This window comes from Gorilla gorilla, chromosome 5 (assembly GCF_029281585.2).
Source record: "Gorilla gorilla gorilla isolate KB3781 chromosome 5, NHGRI_mGorGor1-v2.1_pri, whole genome shotgun sequence".
Lineage (NCBI taxonomy): Eukaryota > Metazoa > Chordata > Mammalia > Primates > Hominidae > Gorilla > Gorilla gorilla.
In genome coordinates, this window is record NC_073229.2 from 58909202 (window position 1) to 58929444 (window position 20243).

Consider the following 20243-nt stretch of genomic DNA (forward strand, 5'->3'; position numbering starts at 1 on the left):
TTTATAAACATGAAAGTCCAGAAAAAAGAATTGTACACTATTGATGAGAAGGATGACTTCAGGATTTGGATGGGCGATGGGAGAAGGGAGGAGATTAGGAGAGGAATAAAGGGTAGAAGTATGTATAAAAGCAGAAGGCATCCCAGAGCTGTGATGTAATAGAAGCAAGAGCTGTTATAAGGTGAACAGGAATAGTGATTAGTTGTAAGATACCGATTGGTACAGAGAATGTTGTTAGTTTATAAGAGAAAATTAAAGAACGGGCAGACAGGTGGGGTAAAACACTTTAAACCATGGTACACTCCAGTCATCTTCATCCTTTAGGTTTTTTTTCTTTTTTTTGACTAAATTATTATATTTTTGTGCCTTTAAAACTACAGTCACTGAGAATGGTGCTTTCCTCAGTCATAGCCTGTTTTCTTTATAGCCAATGCCATAAAATCCATAATGTATAGTATTTCTCCTGCCAACTCTGAGGAAGGCCAGGAACTTTATGTCTGCGCAGTCAAGGATGATGTGAACTTGGATACAGTACTTCTCCCACCCTTTTTGAAAGGTAAGTCCCTTGAAGACTTCAAGTGAACCAATTACAGATATCATTGCAATTAGTGATTTGGTGAGTAGTTGAGTATAGGTCTCTCATTATCATTCTGGCTTCATTTCTTCTGAAAAAGAAATCTACCTTCTAGAAATAAGTTCTGGCATTGCCTGAAGAGCTCTTTGAAGACTTGTAATGCTACTTGAGTAAGGTTTTACTTAAGCGAGCTTATTGTTCTCTTTGGGGCTGACTGATGACCTGGAAAAGTTTTCCAATTATTTAATACAAAATAGGTCGTGAGTTTCCCTTTGTGCATATTCTTGTTCCAGAGTAGACAGTAAGCAAAGAAGATGATGTTGCTAAGATTTAAGAAAATCCATGGTGTTAGTGAAGATACAATGTTATGCACATAGCAAGAGTTTAATAAAAAAAGAGTGCAAAGTAGAATGACTGATGCCATAAAGAATAATGAAACTATCAGAATTGGGTAGGCATAGTTGGAGAGGGGATGTTCTTCTTAGAAATGAATTTTTCTTATTTTAATATTTTATTCAAGTGTTTGATGGGCAAGGTACTAATACTAAGCCCTCTTGAGGAATATTGTAATGAACAGCATACCTTCAAGTAAAGTATGGTCTTGTTGAGAAAATAAGACACACACATGAAACAGCAGTTCAGGACACCATGGTAGTTAAGGGCTAGGGCTCTAGAGTCAGAAAACCCTGGGCACCATGGGCTCCTGCACTAACCAACTATGGAACTTTGAATAAGTTAGTCAACTTCTCACTCATCAGTCAAATGAGGATAATAATAGTCCCTACCTCATGGGGCTAGTTGAGGATTAAATTAAATAAATTATGGCACATAATAAATATTCCATGACTGTTAGCTATTATATTATAAGCTCTTTACTCTGAAGGTTTTAGGTTCAACTAGACAGTTTACACTGATAGAACTATGATAGACCATACTTAGCAATGGCTTTTCTTACTCAGAAGGAAATACAGGATGCTAACAGGACAGCAGCAGGTACTTTTCTTCAGTGAGAGTTTTCACAGGAGTTTACATAGCACTCCAGGGGCTATTCTCTGGAACCTCAAGTAATAGCTCAGCTGTGGGGAATGAAACCATGACTCATGGGTGCTTAGAGGCCTCATGGACCAACTAAAGGCCATATCTCTTATAATGGCCCGAACAGGCATCGCTTTCAGGCTCTGCAAGAGGCATGACCTTTTACAAGAATTATTATACCCAAGGAAGCCCAAATCTGTGGCTTGCCACCAGTTCATTCAGTTTTCCCAGTCCAAATTCAGTTTCCCAAGCAGAGGTTGTTCTTAGCATAAGCAAAGAAGTTTGGCTAAGTGGGGAAGGGAGGATTGAGGTGGGAGCAGTAGACAGGGGTAGATGAAAAGTTTTCATCTTTATTTAAAAAAAAACTGTACAGATTTTCAACATGATATATTCTAGATTTGTAGAAATCTTGTTCACTGCCAATTGACTGATTGATTGATTTTGGCAGAAATAGCAGTAAGCCAACTGGATCAACTGAGCCCAGAGGAACAGTTGCTGGTCAAGTGTGCTGCAATCATTGGTCACTCCTTCCATATAGATTTGCTGCAGCACCTCCTGCCTGGCTGGGATAAAAATAAGCTACTTCAGGTCTTGAGAGCTCTTGTGGATATACATGTGCTCTGCTGGTCTGACAAGAGCCAAGAGCTTCCTGCTGAGCCCATATTAATGCCTTCCTCTATCAACATCATTGATGGAACCAAAGAGAAGAAGACAAAGTTAGGTAAGGAAGGGCTGTTCCCTTTTTCTCAGGTCTGAACAAAGAGTCCCTGTGGGGTTATCTGTGTTCAGAAAGACCATCAATATCATATATCAAGGGGTTCTCTCATTCGTTTGTTTAAAGATGGAGTTTTGTTATGTTGCCCAGGCTGTAACTACTGGGCTCAGTGGGTGCATACCACCACACCCAGTTTGAGGGTCTCTCTCTCAAAGCCTATGGCTAAGAAACAGAGAGAAAATTATCATTTAAACCATAAAAGAGCCATGGATAGTGAAAAAATATCCTGTATTTTCAGACTTGTCTTCATTTCAGGAATTCTAGCTCCTTTTTAACCCAGGTGTTAGTATTTGTGTTTTGATTTTTGGTTCTGAAAATATTGACATAATCTTTTATTGGCTTCTAGGTGCAAAGAATGAGATAAAAGGATAAACCATCCCCAATTTTAGAAACTCACAAGGAAGACAAACACATGTGGCATTGAAACAGACATGAACAAAGCAAGATATAAATAGCTTGCAATCTCGAATTATCCACATGAAAGAATAAGATGGTAGCATGGACTACCCAAAGCACATATAATTCACAAATACTTTCCCTTTGACTTTGAAATATGTTTGGGCCCTATATTTGAACAGAGAATTTCCTATGATTTGACATTTGTAATAATTTGAAGTAAAACCTCAAATTTAGGAGAAACAATTAAGAAATCAGTGGTATAGAAGTACAGGATTTTTTTGTACCACTGATCATTTCTTCTCTGTTGTACTTTATACAAGATATGGTCAGTATCACTCTTAGAATGGTGCGAAATTTTTTATACAAAGGAGGCAGTAATGTTAGCCTAGGGTTGTAAATAGAATTTTCTTACACACTAGCAGCCATGTGCTTGGAAGTTTGCCATATTGAAGCACAAAGGATTATAAAGGAAAATCTCACTTAGATTTTCCTAAATTTCAGATGGTGGGTCAGCCTCTCTTCTCAGGCTACAAGAAGAATTATCCCTACCACAAACTGAGGTGTTGGAATTTGGAGTGCCTCTGCTACGGGCAGCTGCTTGGGAGCTCTGGCCCAAGGAACAACAGATATCTCTGCACCTCGAATGTGCCTGCTTTCTCCAAGTTTTGGCCTGCCGCTGTGGGAGCTGCCATGGAGGAGACTTTGTCCCCTTTCATCATTTTGCAGTTTGTTCTACTAAGAATTCCAAGGGGACCTCTCGATTCTGTACTTACAGAGATACTGGCTCAGTGCTAACACAAGTGATCACAGAAAAATTGCAGCTGCCTTCTCCCCAAGGTAAACCCAGGAGGCAGAAAGAGGATATATGGGTATTCGTGTACTTGGAGTTCTTCATCAAAAAGTTGAAATCAGATTAAAGGAGAAAAGTAGGTAGAAAGAACCACTTATTTATTCCTGAAGTACTAGAGATTAAAAAAAATGTAATCTCAGAGTTAAAAACTACCTTAGAGTTCATATTTGTTTTGACTGGCAATCTTGGGCAAGTTACTTAACCTCAATCAATTGGGGACATAATAATACCAACTTCATGGGCTGGGTGCAGTGGCTTACACCTGTAATCCCAGCATTTTGAGAGGCTGAGGCGGGTGGATCACTTGAGGTCAGGAGATCAAGACCAGCCTGGCCAACATGGTGAAACCCCCTCTCTACAAATACAAAAATTAGCCGGGCATGGTGGCAGGCGCCTGTAAACCCAGATACTTGGGGGTCTGAGGCAGGAGAATCGCTTGAGCCTGGGAGCCAGAGGTTGCAGTGAGCCGAGACTGCGCCACTGCACTCCAGCCTAGGTGACAGAGTGAGACTCTGTCTCAAAATAAATAAATAAATTAATTAATAATAATAATATCAACTTTACTGGGTCATTGTGGGGATTAAATTAGTTAAAATATATAGTGTGCTCTGAACAGTGCCAGACATGTGGTGATTGCTCAATACCCTTTAGCTATTGTTTTGATTATTACTATTATTTTTCAGCTCAGTACACACACATTGAGTCCTTATGTGTATCAGATTCTATACTAAGGAATATGGTGTGAATAAGCCTTGGTCTTTGCACTCCTGAAGCTATCTGTTTTGGGGGTTACTATAGACATATAGATAGAGAATTCTAGTATGGCATGGTAAAAGCAATGAAAATGAGAAGGGGCCATTAACTCAGCCAGGGAAATATGTCAGTGAAGATTCTCCTTTGAAGTAGATCATGTCAGAATTGCATCTTGAGGGATAAGCAGGAGTTAGCTACCTGAAGAAGGTTTTATTAGTTAATAGATATTCACCATATCCTGTTAAACTGCATCCCAGATGAGTTCATTCATCTTTGTTTAGCCTTTTCAGTTAGCTTACCTTACAGAACAGCTCATTGTCTCCAGCTGTCAGAAAGTTTCTTCTTTCATCAGGATGTAAGCTGCCTCATTGTAGTTTCCCCCATTTTTCATAGTTATACTCTCTTCCGTACTTGAAGATAGCTATCAAGACCCAACCAAATCCTCTTTCCCTACTTTGATAAAAGAGGAGTTGGTTTGGTATTGGGAGTGGGGTGATGGTATGTGGAAAATGATAGATAGTTGTTGGCAAAAAGGCTAAAATGAGGGATTTGGTGTATGATACAATTCCTGTTCTAGCTATAACATCATGACTATGAAGGTGGACCAATGACTTGGAGCAATTAGTCATTGGTTGATGAGCTCTATGTGCATTTGCACCTGTTGTGCTTTCGAAAGTCTGGTATTGTGAAGAAATTGTGCTATTGTTCATATTTCCTGTGTGACTTTTTTGCTTTTAAGAGGTCAGTTTTGGCCAGGTACGGTGGTTCACGCCTGTAATCCCAGCACTTTTGGAGGCCAAGGCGGGCAGATAACAAGGTCAGGAAATCGAGACCATTCTGGCTAACACGGTGAAACCTCATCACTACTAAAAATACAAAAAATTAGCCAAGCGTGGTGGCAGGCACCTGTAGTCCCAACTACTCGGGAGGCTGAGGCAGGAGAATGGTGTGAACCTGGGAGGCAGAGTTTACAGTAAGCCAAGATCACGCCTCTGCACTCCATCCTGGGTGACAGAGCAAGACTCTGTCTCAAAAAAATTTAAAAAAAAATTAAAAAGAGGTCAGTTTTGTTTGTTTGTTTGTTTGTTTGTTTATTTATTTATTTATTTATTTATTTATTTAGCTTTGGATTAGACAGCCTGGTCCATCTATAGTAAAAAGGCTCAAGACCTTCTCAGCCCAGCAGAACCCTAAGGAGGCTTCCCAGACCCAAGGCCTTTGTGCATTGCCATTGCAGACCAGGCACTGCCTGACTCCAGAGGGTACTATTACAGAGGCTATGATATGATGGTGCCTCTTCGAGTAATGTACTGCAGTAGAGCTGCCAATATCCTCAGTTATCTTAGCTGTGATTTAACATTATTATCATCAGCAAGCCAGTCCTTTTACTTAACCCAAATCCTCCCTAAAACAGTCCTCTTAGACTCCTTATCAATCCCACCATCCATGCTGTGAGTTCCAATGGGTAACATCTGAACATCATTCCTAATATTTGCTGTTGTGATCTATTAGAAGGCAGCTTTAGAAGAAGAGTCAAATCTTTAGGATAAAGGCTATTTAAAAGCCTGCTAGGTAAAGCTGGAAAGCTCTCTTGGTCACTGACTAGGGAACTGTGGTATCTTATACTGTCACAATTTTCTTCACTTGGTTTTAGCCTTTACACTTCACTCCGATCTGGTCATGAACTTGATCCATATGTATTCAAGAATTTCCACTATTAGTGATAGCCAGCAAACCAGGATAGACACATTCTTTATTTTTCCTTCATTTTGAAACTACTGAGCACCTCCTTCAAAATCAGAACTAGTTTAAAGGTTTGGGAATGAAGAGAGTTATTATTTGAATCACAAGTAGTTGTGAAGGAATTTACAAACTACCATCCTAATTTTGTGTTGTAAACTGCAGAAGAAAGGTAGTCAGGAATTTAAAATGTCCTCAGTTCATCCAAACATGGAGAATTAATCATATTTTTTTCTCCCTACAGATAGTTTTCAGTTCCAGACAAAACCATCCAGAACTCAGGAGGCCTTCTCAAGTGAATGCTGCAGGTAGACAGAGATGCTGAGGGTGAACATGGAGGGACCAAAAGTGACAGAAAGATGACCATTAAACTGAGCCACTTATGTCACTTGCAGATGAGGAGTGGTGACTCTTGTACTCAGTATTAAGGTTAACAGAGAAGATTTGGAAAGGCAATTTTTGATTCTCTATAGGGAAATTATTTCTTTTTCTTTCTTTCTTTTTCTTTTTTTTTTTTTTGAGTTGGAGTCTCTCTCTGTTGCCCAGGCTGGAGTGCAATGGCATGATCTTGGCTCAATGCAACCTCCGCCTCCCGGATTCAAGTGATTCCCCTGCCTCAGCCTCCCGAGTAGCTGGGATTACAGGCATGTGCCACTACACTTTGCTAATTTTTGTATTTTTAGTAGAGATGGGGTTTCGCCGTGTTAGCTAGGATGGTCTCGATCTCCTGACCTCATGATCGGCCCACCTCAGCCTCCCAAAGTGCTGGGATTACAGGCGTGAGCCACCACACCCAGCGGGAAATTATTTCTTTTTATTTTATTTTATTTTATTTTATTATTATTATACTTTAAGTTTTAGGGTACATGTGCACGATGTGCAGGTTAGTTACATATGTATACATGTGCCATGCTGGTGTGCTGCACCCATTAACTCGTCATTTAGCATTAGGTATATCTCCTAAAGCTATCCCTCCCCCCTCCCCCCTCCCCCACCCCACAACAGTCCCCAGAGTGTGATGTTCCCCTTCCTGTGTCCATGTGTTCTCATTGTTCAATTCCCACCTATAAGTGAGAATATGCAGTGTTTGGTTTTTTGTTCTTGCAATAGTTTACTGAGAATGATGATTTCCAATTTCATCCATGTCCCTACAAAGGACATGAACTCATCATTTTTTATGGCTGCATAGTATTCCATGGTGTATATGTGCCACATTTTCTTAATCCAGTCTATCATTGCTGGACATTTGGGTTAGTTCCAAGTCTTTGCTATTGTGAATAGTGCCACAATAAACATACATGTGCATGTGTCTTTATAGCAGCATGATTTATAGTCCTTTGGGTATATACCCAGTAATGGGATGGCTGGGTCAAATGGTATTTCTAGTTCTAGATCCCTGAGGAATCGCCACACTGACTTCCACAATGGTTGAACTAGTTTACAGTCCCACCAACAGTGTAAAATGTTCCTATTTCTCCACATCCTCTCCAGCACCTGTTGTTTCCTGACTTTTTAATGATTGCCATTCTAACTGGTGTGAGATGGTGTCTCATTGTGGTTTTGATTTGCATTTCTCTGATAGCCAGTGATGGTGAGCATTTTTTCATGTGTTTTTTGGCTGCATAAATGTCTTCTTTTGAGAAGTGTCTGTTCATGTCCTTCTCCCACTTTTTGATGGGGTTGTTTGCTTTTTTTCTTGTAAATTTGTTTGAGTTCATTGTAGATTCTGGATATTAGCCCTTTGTCAGATAAGTAGGTTGCAAAAATTTTCTCCCATTTTGTAGGTTGCCTGTTCACTCTGATGGTAGTTTCTTTTGCTGTGCAGAAGCTCTTTAGTTTAATTAGATCCCATTTGTCAGTTTTGGCTTTTGTTGCCATTGCTTTTGGTGTTTTAGATATGAAGTCCTTGCCCATGCCTATGTCCTGAATGGTAATGCCTAGGTTTTCTTCTAGGGTTTTTATGGTTTTAGGTCTAACGTTTAAGTCTTTAATCCATCTTGAATTAATTTTTGTATAAGGTATAAGGAAGGGATCCAGTTTCAGCTTTCTACATATGGCTAGCCAGTTTTCCCAGCACCATTTATTAAATAGGGAATCCTTTCCCCATTGCTTGTTTTTCTCAGGTTTGTCAAAGATCAGATAGTTGTAGATATGCGGCATTATTTCTGAGGGCTCTGTTCTGTTCCATTGATCTATATCTCTGTTTTGGTACCAGTACCTTGCTGTTTTGGTTACTGTAGCCTTGTGGTATAGTTTGAAGTCAGGTAGTGTGATGCCTCCAGCTTTGTTCTTTTGGCTTAGGATTGACTTGGCAATGCGGGCTCTTTTTTGGTGCCATATGAACTTTAAAGTAGTTTTTTCCAATTCTGTGAAGAAGGTCATTGGTAGCTTGATGGGGATGGCATTGAATCTGTAAATTACCTTGGGCAGTATGGCCATTTTCACGACATTGATTCTTCCTACCCATGAGCATGGACTGTTCTTCCATTTGTTTGTATCCTCTTTTATTTCATTGAGCAGTGGTTTGTAGTTCTCCTTGAAGAGGTCCTTCACGTCCCTTGTAAGTTGGATTCCTAGGTATTTTATTCTCTTTGAAGCAATTGTGAATGGGAGTTCACTCATGATTTGGCTCTCTGTTTGTCTGTTATTGGTGTATAAGAATGCTTGTGATTTTTGTACATTGATTTTGTATCCTGAGACTTTGCTGAAGTTGCTTATCAGCTTAAGGAGATTTTGGGCTGAGACAATGGGGTTTTCTAGATATACAATCATGTCATCTGCAAACAGGGACAATTTGACTTCCTCTTTTCCTAATTGAATACCCTTTATTTCCTTCTCCTGCCTAATTGCCCTGGCCAGAACTTCCAACACTATGTTGAATAGGAGTGGTGAGAGAGGGCATCCCTGTCTTGTGCCAGTTTTCAAAGGGGGTGCTTCCAGTTTTTGCCCATTCAGTATGATATTGGCTGTGGGTTTGTCATAGATAGCTCTTATTATTTTGAGATACGTCCCATCAATACCTAATTTACTGAGAGTTTTTAGCATGAAGGGTTGTTGAATTTTGTCAAAGGCCTTTTCTGCATCTATTGAGATAATCTTGTGGTTTTTGTCTTTGGTTCTGTTTATATGCTGGATTACATTTATTGATTTGCATATATTGAACCAGCCTTGCATCCCAGGGATGAAGCCCACTTGATCATGGTGGATAAGCTTTTTGATGTGCTGCTGGATTCGGTTTGCCAGTATTTTATTGAGGATTTTTGCATCAATGTTCATCAAGGATAATGGTTGAGAAAAACTTTTTTTAAATACCTTTTTTTTTGAGATGGAGTCTCCCTCTGTCACCCGGGCTGGAGTGCAGTGGCACCATCTCGGCTCACTACAACCTCCACCTCCCAGGTTCAAGCAATTCTCCTGCCTCAGCCTCCCAAGTAGCTAGAATGACAGGCATATGCCACCACGCCTGGCTAATTTTTGTATTTTTCATATACATGAAGTTTCACCGTGTTGGCCAGGCTGACCTCAAACTCCTGACCTCAGGTGATCCACCAGCTGCAGCCTCCCAAAGTGCTGGGATTATAGGCGTGAGCCATCACACCCAGCATTTTAATAGCTTTTAAGTGCATTTTATATGTAGCATATTTATTTCCAGCTATAAATTTGTCTTCTTAATTATTTTAGCCCAGATGATATTAAAATGAACATACATTTCCTAACCATGTACCTCCTGGGTCTCTAATGCTTATCAGTGTTCAATGTCCCTACCTGGAGTTCACCAGCCACTCTATATACAGTTTTCCATCCCACTTATCTAACTTGATTTCTTACTGTTTTCAAACAAAAATCTATTCCACATGAACCACTCCCACACTAACCTGTGTGTCTTTGCTCACACAATTCTCCCTTGTTAAATGCTGAGTGACCTCCACATCTCTCTACCTATTAATATGTTGACCATCCTTCAAGGCCCTCCTCAGTCTCCACTGTTTTAGATCATTATAACTCAGAGAGATCTGACTTTTGAGCTCAGCGTGCCTGTGAAAAGTACACTAGATCAGTAGTCAGAAAGATAGGCTCTAGTTTTGGTTTGGCTTCTCAGTAGCTACAAAGCTATATGTAATCTCTCTGAGCCTCAATGACCTAAAAGAGGTAATTTTTGCCTGCCTGAATGACAGGGTTGTTGTAGGATTAGATGATGATATATAAAATAATATTAAAATGTGGTATTAGAAAATTCAAAAATGCTAACAGAAAAAATGTATTATTATTGCTTTGTATCATTTTTATGTTTTATTTAATATTTAGTTGTTATTTAACTATTCAAGTGTGGTATTTCCCCATTTAGACTGAGGTATTTAGATTGGCTTTCGGCTTTTAAAAATTCCTAATAGAGCTTTGCAGTTACAGCTGTAGTCCCTGACTTTTAAAATTTTATGGAGCAATGGAGGAGAAGGATAGACAAATAATTAATGAATGATACAGGAAGGCTTCCTGGAAAAAGTGACTTTGAGACCCAGTAACGCCCCAATAAAGGTGGCCACTCTCAGTTTTTCATTTTCTTTCCACAAAGAACAGAGGAAGAGTTCCTAGATCAAGTGAAGAGGAAGCTGGCTCAGACCATCCCCGAGAAAGACCTGTTGACCACAAAGCCTTGTCACTGTAAGGATATCCTGAAGTTAGTGCTCTCACCCCTCACCTAGCATTGCTTGGTCGTTGGAGAAACCACCTGTGCATTTTATTACCTGCTGGAGGCTGCAGCTGCCTGCTTGGACCTGTCAGATAATTATATGGTGAGCAGGCTCTGTAATCTGCCCTTCAGCTGAGCCTTTTACTTTGAGAATTTGATTGAGATCTCTTACAATCATAACCATGAGTGAAAAGTGGAAGAAAGTAGGAGAGAGAGAAGAGCTAGAAAGGATTTAGGAAAAAACATGCAGTGGGAATGTGGTAATGGAATAGCACCAACCTGTGCCAGCACTGCCCCTGACTCTTGCACAAGCAGTCCAGCTCCCGTTTCTAGCTTGAAATCCAAATCTGTTTCAAATTCTGATCTTGACCCTCATCATAACCTTACTCCAGCCTTTGCCCTAATCTCACCCCAGCATCATCCTAATCCTAATCTGGTTTCTTTATCCCTTGCCCTGTTTGGAGGCCTTCTTTTATTTGAGGAAGGCAAGCAGTCTTCTGGGCCAACCCTCAGCATTTTCATTTTTGAAAAAACAGAAGGTGAAGATCTGTCAGTTTGAGGAGGCCACTTTCTGCCGTCTTCTGTCAGAGGTGAGGGCAGGGAGTGACCTTGAAGTGCCAGCTATTTCTCCTTGAGGGTTACCCTATTATTTCTTTTAAAATCTTTTCATTGTTTTTTGTGTATGATTATAAATGTGATAATGTGATAAAAGGTTTATATACATTTAAAATATAGAAATATGTAATAGGTAGAAAGTGAAAGAGCTCCCACTAATCCTACACCCACCACCATAATTAGTAATTGTATGCATGTTCCACCAACTGTATACAAACAGCCATATCATTGTTTTCCATTTTTTTATAGGCTCATATTCTACATTTTCTTGCTCCTGCAGCTTGCTTTTATTCTTAATAGTACAGACGGAACATATTTACATTTTGGTATGCATACTGATCCACCACATAGTTACAACTGCCAAGTACTCCACTGGCTAGATCATAGCTTAGCTCTTCCCTTCTTCAGGGGCATTTAGGTTATCTCTAATTTGGGGATTATTATAAACATTGCTACAGTGAATATTCTTCTTAAGTATCTCTTTCTCCCCTTGTGAGAGTGTTTCTGTAAGAGAAATTTCCAAAGGTGGCAATGCTAAGACACAATTTTAAAATTCACAAATACACTACCAAATTGCCAGCCAAAAATATTATATCAATTCAAGTTTTTTCCATTTCCTCATATCCTTACTAAGATCAGATACTACCAGTCTTTTCTAACCTTGCTAATTCCTAGACAAAGTTATATTGTTTTAATGTGTTTCTCTTAATTAATAAGGTACATCATTCTTCTAAGTTTATTGGTCATTTGTATTTTTTGTAAATTGTCCATTCATATTCATTGAAGTAGATATAAACTAATTTGCTCATTGGAGTATATGTAAACTAATTTTAATGTAAACCTTAAGATAATTGGGTTAGGAGAGTAAACTTAATGTACATAATGTCTTGAAGGCCAAAGGGAATATTAGAGTTGTCACATTGTTGCATTATTTATGCTTCAACCAAGAGGTCTTCAGAGCAAAGTTAAATAATTATTCTTTCCCTTTATAAGAGAAAGTTATTGTACAGTCCTCCCAAGATTGTTCTTTGTTCTAGAATCACGTAGACTTTATCACTTTCTTGAGGGATTCAGCCTTAGAATGTGAAGATACAGGATAACTTCAAGGTAGTTCCCCAGCTCCCACCCCACATCTACTATGATTCAACCTGTTTAGGAAGAGAGATAAAGGATTTGGTGATATTATAGATGCTTTCTATGTCATGTGAGAGCATCTGAGTCTCCACTCAAATGACGATCCCTTCTCAGTCTAGCAGCATCACATTTTAAATCACAGCCTTCCTCTACTGCCCACTGACAAATATGTGGGAGATGAGAAAGGAGGATACTTTCTCCATAATCCTATTTTCTAAACCCTTTACTCACTTATGGCCATACTGGTGCTTGTTAGGGTGACTGCTAACCAGGCTATGCTCTAGCTCAGCTCACTCTAGCACCTCAGTAACCCCAACTACACATCTCAAAATGAAAGAGCCAGTGTGTTATATCCAAAACCTTATATTTACATTAATTCTTCTTCTCCCATCTCCAGGTCTGTTTCAACATGGGACATATCACTTTAGCCAAAAAATTGGCTAGGAAAGCCCTTCAACTGCTGAAAAGGAATTTCCCTTGGACCTGGTTTGGTGTCCTTTTCCAGACATTCCTGGAAAATATTGGCATTCCTGTACCCTGAGCCAACCTCCAAACGACCCTAGTGAGAAGTGAGAAGCCTTCCTAAAACTGTAGTTAACTAGCCTGAGCTTTGCCTTTTGACCTAAAACTACTCTTTTTCTATCAAGTAATCTTCAAGCATCTAACAGACACACAGATAACAAGACATGTAACAGTCAGCATACATATATATATGCATGTAACAGATAAGTGTATAACATACAGTTCTAACTCTTCCACCTTACTCCCCCAGCCAATTACATGTAGCAAATAGGGATTCAAAGAATGAATCTTTTTTTGAAACCTCTCTCTGAACTTTTCCCGATCAAGTGGGATTAATCAAAATGGCATATGAGGTTAGGAGTAGTGGGATCCAAGGACTATTTCTGAATTTGAACATCTGTAGATGGCCCCATGATGAGTAGACTTGGAGCTCTTATAGGGAGGGAACGTTGGGCCTTAGTAAAGAATAAGGGTGTGCTAACCACCCTGTGCCTCACAACAGTAAGAAGAATTTGGCAGTCCTGCAGCAGCAGGTGCATTGCCTCTCCCTACTCTGGCAGCTCTATAACCTGGAGGCCACAGCCAGTAGCTACAGGTTTGCCTGCCTGGCTACTCTTATGCAGAAGAATTCAGCTGATGAGTTTGCAAATGAAACCCAGGTAAGCAAGTCCTTGCTTTACCTTTGGACCTCACTCAGAAACCAAGTTCCTGGTTTTAGCATGATTCTCCAATAACCCAGACAACACTGTTCAAGCGAGGTTTCTCAATTTGCAGTTTATAGATAGGTTTCCAGGTATGAGATTATCTGTGAACTCCCTGAACTGAATGCAGAATTTTATGTGTATATTCAAAAGAACCTTTGGGGGTTGGCAGGAGGAAGAAAAGGGGTCATAGCTTTCATCAGATTCTCAAAGAAGCCTGTTATCTAAAAAAGATTTAAAACTGCTGACCTAGGAAAAAACAAAAGGAAATGTGTCTTCCTCATTTTAGTGTCTTATCTTTCTCTCTGTCTTATCCACATATTCAACAACGAACTATTTGGTAAACACCTATTATATGCCAGGCACTGATCTTGACTCCAGGGAAGTATAATAAGTAAAATATACAGTATGTTAGGTGATAATCAATGCAGTGGAGAAAAATAAAGTGGAGGCAAGGGGATATGGGGTTCTGTGAGGTGAGGGGTGGGGTATAGTTTTGAACAAGGTGGTCAGAGAAAGCTTTGCTGAGCAGGTGACATTGGAGTAAATATCTGAAAGAGGCGAGAAAGCCAGGCTGTCTGGGAGTAGAGTATCCAGGCAGAGGGCATAGTGAATGCCCAAGGCATACACTCTGTGTTTGAAGGACAGTGTGACTGGAGGGGAGGAAGAGGAGGAGAGTGAACCAAGAGATGAGGTCAGAAGGACCAGGAAGGGGTGGGATGGCAAACGGTGCAGACCTTAGGCCACTGTAGGAGTTTTGGCTTTTACTCTGAAAGAGATGGGAAGCCATTAATGGGTTCTGAGAAGAGGGGTGACAGTATCTACTTATATTTTAATAAGATCATTCTGTCTACTGTGTTGAAAGTAACCTGAAGGGGACAAGGGAGGAAGCAGGGAGACCAGTTAGGAGGCTAATGCAGTAATCTAAGCAAGAGATGGTGATGGCTTGGATTATTGTGGTAGGGAAAAAAAAGTTGGGGGTGGTCTTTTGTCAAAATAGAGCCAACAGGATTCACTCATGGATCAGTTCTGGGATGTGAGGGAAAGAAAAGAGTCAAGGATAATCTGAAAAGTTGTCACCCGAACTTCTAGAGGGACAGAGATGCTCTTAATTGGGATAGGGAAGTCTGCAGGAGGAACAGATTTGGGGAAAGATTTGGGAGCTAGGCTTTAGACATGTTTTATTTGAGATGCCCATTAGACATCGAGGTGGAGACAAGTCTGGTGAATATGAGTCCAGGTGAATACTCAAGTCTGGGGTTCATGGGAGAGGTCTGAGCTGGAAATAGACCTATGGGAACCATCAGTGTGCAAATAATGTTTAAAGCCACAGGACTGGGTGAGAACACCAAGGGAATGAGTATAGAAAGGAGAAAAAGTCCAGGGACTTTGTTAACAGCTCCAGTGTTAAAAGGTCAGAGTGGTAAGGAGAAACCAGCAAAAGAAACAGAATAAGTTGCCAGAGAGATAGGAGGAAAACCAAGAGAGCATGGCATCCTGGAAAGCTAGGGAAGACAGTGTTCCAAGAAGAGAGCACTATTTCAGGTGTGCACATAGTTATACAGAGCACTAACTATTTCAAATGTGCACATAGTTATATAGAGAGATCTAGGCAGCAGCCCTGAAGAGCTCTATGGAGCAAATATCAGAGGTCTTAAATTAGAAAACAAAGAAGAGGGAGTTTAATCAGTGTTTTGAAAGGGAAAGTCATGGATTGGAGAGGAAAAGCAGGAGCATGTAGAGAAAGTGGTTTGTTTAAAGAACAGGCAGTGAGAATGATCCAATTAGAAGTGTAGGGGTGAGAAGGAGCATGTTTTTCTAGCTGGGTTGGAGGCAAGTGGTGGGATACCAGGAGTTTAGACTGGGTGAGCAGCAAGGCACCATAATAGGCTCTTACATAGGAAAGGAACAAAATGGAAATGTCACATGAATATACAATGGGAATATTTTGCCCTGTGTTTGTTTCCCTGCAGGTTGTCTCTACCTATGTGGAGCTCTCTCAGTTCTCCCAGAGCGTGGGCATCAAGGACAAGTGGCTGCACTGTGAGCAGATGGCCATTCAGAAAAGCAGTTTATGTTGGTTCTCCAGCGGGGGGGTTGTTGGCCACAGCTCAGCTCATGCAGGCCCTGGCCTACACCAAGCTCTGCCTTGGCCATCTTGACTTCTCCATCAAGCTGGGTAATGGGACTTAGGGATGGTTGGTCTAGGGCTTTTAGAGAGTACATGTTCACAGCTAGACCTCACATGGTGCTCTTGAACCTCCTCAGGTTTTCAAGCTCGTGAGATATGCAGACACCTCCAGAAACCAGCTCTGGAGAATCTGATTCTCTCAGTTCTCTTCAGATCTGCATTTCTGAAGAAGAAGTATTAAGATCATTTTCCGTCATTTGTATTTGTTTCCTAAGAGGGGTGTGTATATTTTTCCAGAGAAGTTTGGAGTGGAGAGGGAGATGCTGTTCCATTTCCACATCCTGGGATATCCTTCCCTTGGCCACTCCAGACACATTATCTTAAGTGTGGAAGAGTCAGGAGTGGAAATGCAGAGTCAGAGCTACTATATATTCCTCAGTACTTGGGTCTCATGGACAAAGTTTCTTCAAAAAAAAATCTGCAGGGAGATAGAGAATTGCAGCAGCTGAAGACTCTGGAAACTGCCTCAGAGGCAATCTCCTACCTCCTTTGCCTAGAGATGGGTCTGATCCCAGGCTTAGATATTCTCTATATAAATAGAGCTATGAAGAGATTTAAAGGATGTTAGGCTGCTTTGAAGGTGTAAGACCCCTTCCTTTCCTACCCATCCTCCTCACTCCCAAGCTGGTCCCAGCGGCTCTCTCTCTCGGCAGATTTGGTCTGTGTGTCCATGTACTGGAGAGTCAGTGGGCGCTCATTTCTCAGAGTTATGATGTCCTTGGCCTGGCCTGCTTTTACTCTGCTTGTTTAGATCTGCTGCTCTATGGAAAAGGTAAATCTTGCACAGGTCTCTGCTGTACTCCTGAGGGATTCAGACCTCAGATGGGGCTCTAGGTTTGGAATACAGGCAGTCATGAACCTGTCCCTCAGGCATGGCCTCTGCCCCTGACCTCTGGCTCCTTAAAGTCTGGGAACCATGTTGTGATTCAGGGGTGTCTGCCTTTGGGGTCTTTTTTCCTTCCCTGTATCACATACCTTCTATACCCTGGTTCCTACACTGATATTATATACTAGCGTGGTTACCTTCTCTGTCCACAGGATTGCTGTGTCGGCCCTTTAGTGAGTGTCTGCGTTTCATTCAAGTCTACGAGCACAGCCATGTTCTAACCTCTCAGAGCAATGTCATGCTGGGGGTCCACTCCTCCCTGGCCATGTGGTAATGTCTTACTCAAGGGCTGTGGAAAAGGATAGACATTTAAGTGATTTAAGCTGTCTCCCCACCAGACAGGACTGTTGAACCTCTCTAACCAACTTTTAAAGACCATTCACCTCCTATACCCTCCCATCTTATTAGAAGGGCTCTTGTCCTTTAACAGGTTTTGGCCTATAGGTCAAGGGTTACGTTTAGGGTTACATTTAACTGCTAGAGTAACCCATAGCAAGGCTGAATATAATTGGTCTCCTTTTAAGTTTCCTTGTATGTGAGTTAGTAGCCTTGGTCACTTTCTAGCATCACAATTCTGATTGTCCATGAGGTCTTAGAGCCTTAAAGAAGTGATGATTTTAAGCGAAAGTCATGGTGGGTAAGCAGCGGATATTGCTGAGAGCTGTTACTCTTTTCCTCCAGGTTTGCCCAGGAATCACAGTGGGACCTGTTTGAGCACTATTTCTCCAAGGCTTGCCAGTTGGTGAAAAGAACCAATGCCTCGCTATTTGGTGCACATGGCTTTGTCCGATTCCTAGAATGCCATATGTTAATGTTACAGAAAATGCCAGAGGGTATCTTCATGCATATTCCTCTAGAGCTTCGCAGCCAAACCCTTGAGGTACCTGTTTCTCAGCTGTCCTTCGACTAACACCTGATTCACTTAGTTCTACCCTATGGTGCTCTTTCTACCACCTGCATCTCTTCCTTATTTTCCCTTTTACTGGCTCTGTCCCCCTTTACTCTTTGAATCCTTTGTTTCTCCACCTAGAAAGTTTCTACCTACCTTATGTATCCTTCCCGATATTATTGCATCTAGTTCTGGACTGGATTTCTTAACTTTTCACCTTTGCCAGCTGCTACCCAGTATCATTAAAATATTAACATTTAGCCTTGCTCAGTGGACCTGTACTCTATGGTTCAGTCTATAATTTGACACAGCTCCCTACAGCCCTTCTGAGTCTAAAACACATTCCAATTCCTCTGTTTTCCAGGCTTATTTTGCCATCAGTAACTCCTTCCTGTTCCCCCAGCCATGAGTGAATATGCTGAATGAGGACCTTTGTAAGTTCTGATGAAGTGGCATGTTAGGAGAATGAAGCACTAATCCCAGAGCTAATGGACCTTCCTTTCCTTTCAGTACTTTAAGGAGTTCTTCTCTCAATGTGTGACCTGCCCTGTCTATCACCAGTGGGTATCTGAGCTTAAGGCCTCTGTAATGAGATGTGAAAAGAGAGAATTCATGTCCCTGACTAACAGCATCAGACCTTTTGACACCTACTTGACCAGGATTTGGATAAAAGGAGAATTTCTGCAGGAAAATAACTCTTAGAAAAGAAACTTAGGAATACAGAGTAAGCATTTCTTCCTGGAACCCTTGTGTGAGAGACATAAAGACAGTCTCAGATTCTTACTCACAAGCAGTCAAAGGCTGCACCTCTGAAATAAAAAGGGACACACAGATGTAAGGAGTTAGTCCTTGCTCCAGAGGTAAGTATAATCCTCTTCCTAGTGCTAGGCCCTGCCTGGACAGATAGGAATCCCTTCTATTGTTAAACAGCAATTTCTTCAGCTTCTCTCAGCTCTTTGTTTCAGTATTGGTAACCCTTTGGCATAGAAAGTTCTTCCTTGCTTTTAGCCAAAGCAGTTGGGTTGTTTCCTTGGAGTAACTGGATGGTCACTAAGGAGAGAAAAAGGTCTTAGAAGTCACAATGTAATGTCTATGAAGGTGAATGATAAGATTAGGCAAGAAAAGGAGAGGAAAGAATATAGTTCCTTTCCTCAGAGGCCTGCAAATCTTTCCCATGGCTGCTATTTAACTTTGTAATTGCTGAGGACATTCTTTGTATTTGTGACATTGTTTGTGTTCCTTCTTTCAGGATTTGACAGAGTGGCTGATGTCAAGGAGAACAAGGATGCAGAAGAAACTCAAGATGTATGTATTGAAACAAAAGAAAAATAACCTGAAGGGACCATGATTCTGTTATTGTATATAACACAAGGAAATGCCCCAGATTCTCCTTTTAAAGATATAATGTACATATTAAGTATACTAGCCTTTATAGTTACTGCTATCTACATGTTTATCAAAATAAAAGACTATTTTTTTCTAAAACATGCCACTTAGATTTTTTTTAACTCTTAAAAGTCGTTAGCACAACTTTACCAGAAGTTACAACCAGGAGTAGACGGGAGGCCTGGAAGGCTTTAAGATGAACTGATTCCATCTTTTATAAGGTGAGATCCATTAGCAGATGAAAAACTATGACCCTAATAAAGAAATTGCCATTACTTAAGGAAGGCTGGTAGTGTGAGTGCCTTGGTGTTGCCCTCTTTTGGCACAGATATGGTAATGGGCTCCTAAGAAGTCAAGGAGTCTTTTGAGAGGTACAAAGGGCTGTGGGAATCCATTTCTCCTTTGTGCTATGTGATTTGGGCATTCCCAGGTAAAATTGTGAAGTTGCCAGAGTATGTATAACTTTAGCTGTCTTCCTTTTTCTTCTCTTTGGAGTTGCCATCTTTGGCCTTTGTCTGTTTGATGGTGTTTCTTCTGCTGAGTATGATCTTCCCATTGATTTCTTACACTTTATAACTCAATCATCTAGTGTCCATAGAGTGAATTTGCTAATGTTATGATAGCTGCAATTTGTTATTTACTTACTTGTGCTTGAAATACATTGTTTAAATCCTTTATCAACTCTGTGAGGTAAGTACTGTTATTATCCCATATTACAGATGAAGAAATGGAAGGCTAGAAAGAGTTTACCCTAACAAACACAGCCACAAAATGGTAGAGCTGAGCTTCTAAGTCAGATTTGATTCCAGAGATTATGTTAGGCTATGCAGGCTTTCATGGGAACTAGGCTTTCCTGTACCCAGTCTTCACTATTCTCTTCAAATGGCCAAGATCAGAACTTTAAGGACAGGAAGGGAGAAGTTTATGGAAGGGAGGCCTGTACTTACCCTTTAAATCATGCAATCTAATCTATACATTTCCTCCTTCCACTTTTCTCCCTCTTGCTACCTTTCTTTTTCCTGTCCGTCTGTTCCCTTCATCTTCTCCCTTGCATTCCTCCCATCTTACCCCTTCCTTCCTTTCTTTCTTCTTCTCACCCACTTTCT

General features: G+C 40.7%; 1 protein-coding gene across 5 annotated transcripts in view; it reads left to right on the top strand.

Moving 5' to 3' along the window:
* The window catches only part of LOC101153949 (adenylate cyclase type 10-like), a 20317-nt gene extending 1087 nt beyond the window's left edge, over window positions 1-19230 (top strand). The window contains exons 3-15 of one of the 5 annotated variants that reach the window (XM_063707588.1): window positions 428-556; window positions 2058-2330; window positions 3285-3620; window positions 6371-6434; window positions 10697-10916; window positions 12960-13131; window positions 15759-15964; window positions 16630-16748; window positions 17015-17132; window positions 17544-17742; window positions 18116-18185; window positions 18262-18475; window positions 19001-19230. In XM_063707588.1, the coding sequence (XP_063563658.1) occupies window positions 428-556; window positions 2058-2330; window positions 3285-3620; window positions 6371-6434; window positions 10697-10826 (932 nt within the window). In that variant the 3' untranslated portion in view covers window positions 10827-10916; window positions 12960-13131; window positions 15759-15964; ... (4 more) ...; window positions 18262-18475; window positions 19001-19230. Of the gene's footprint in view, window positions 1-427; window positions 557-2057; window positions 2331-3284; window positions 3621-6370; window positions 6435-10696; window positions 10917-12959; window positions 13132-15758; window positions 15965-16629; window positions 16749-17014; window positions 17133-17543; window positions 17743-18115; window positions 18186-18261; window positions 18476-19000 lie in introns of those variants that run through there. The other 4 variants (XM_063707586.1, XM_063707589.1, XM_063707587.1 and 1 more) reach the window with 4 other exon arrangements.
* The last annotated feature ends 1013 nt before the right edge of the window (window positions 19231-20243 follow it).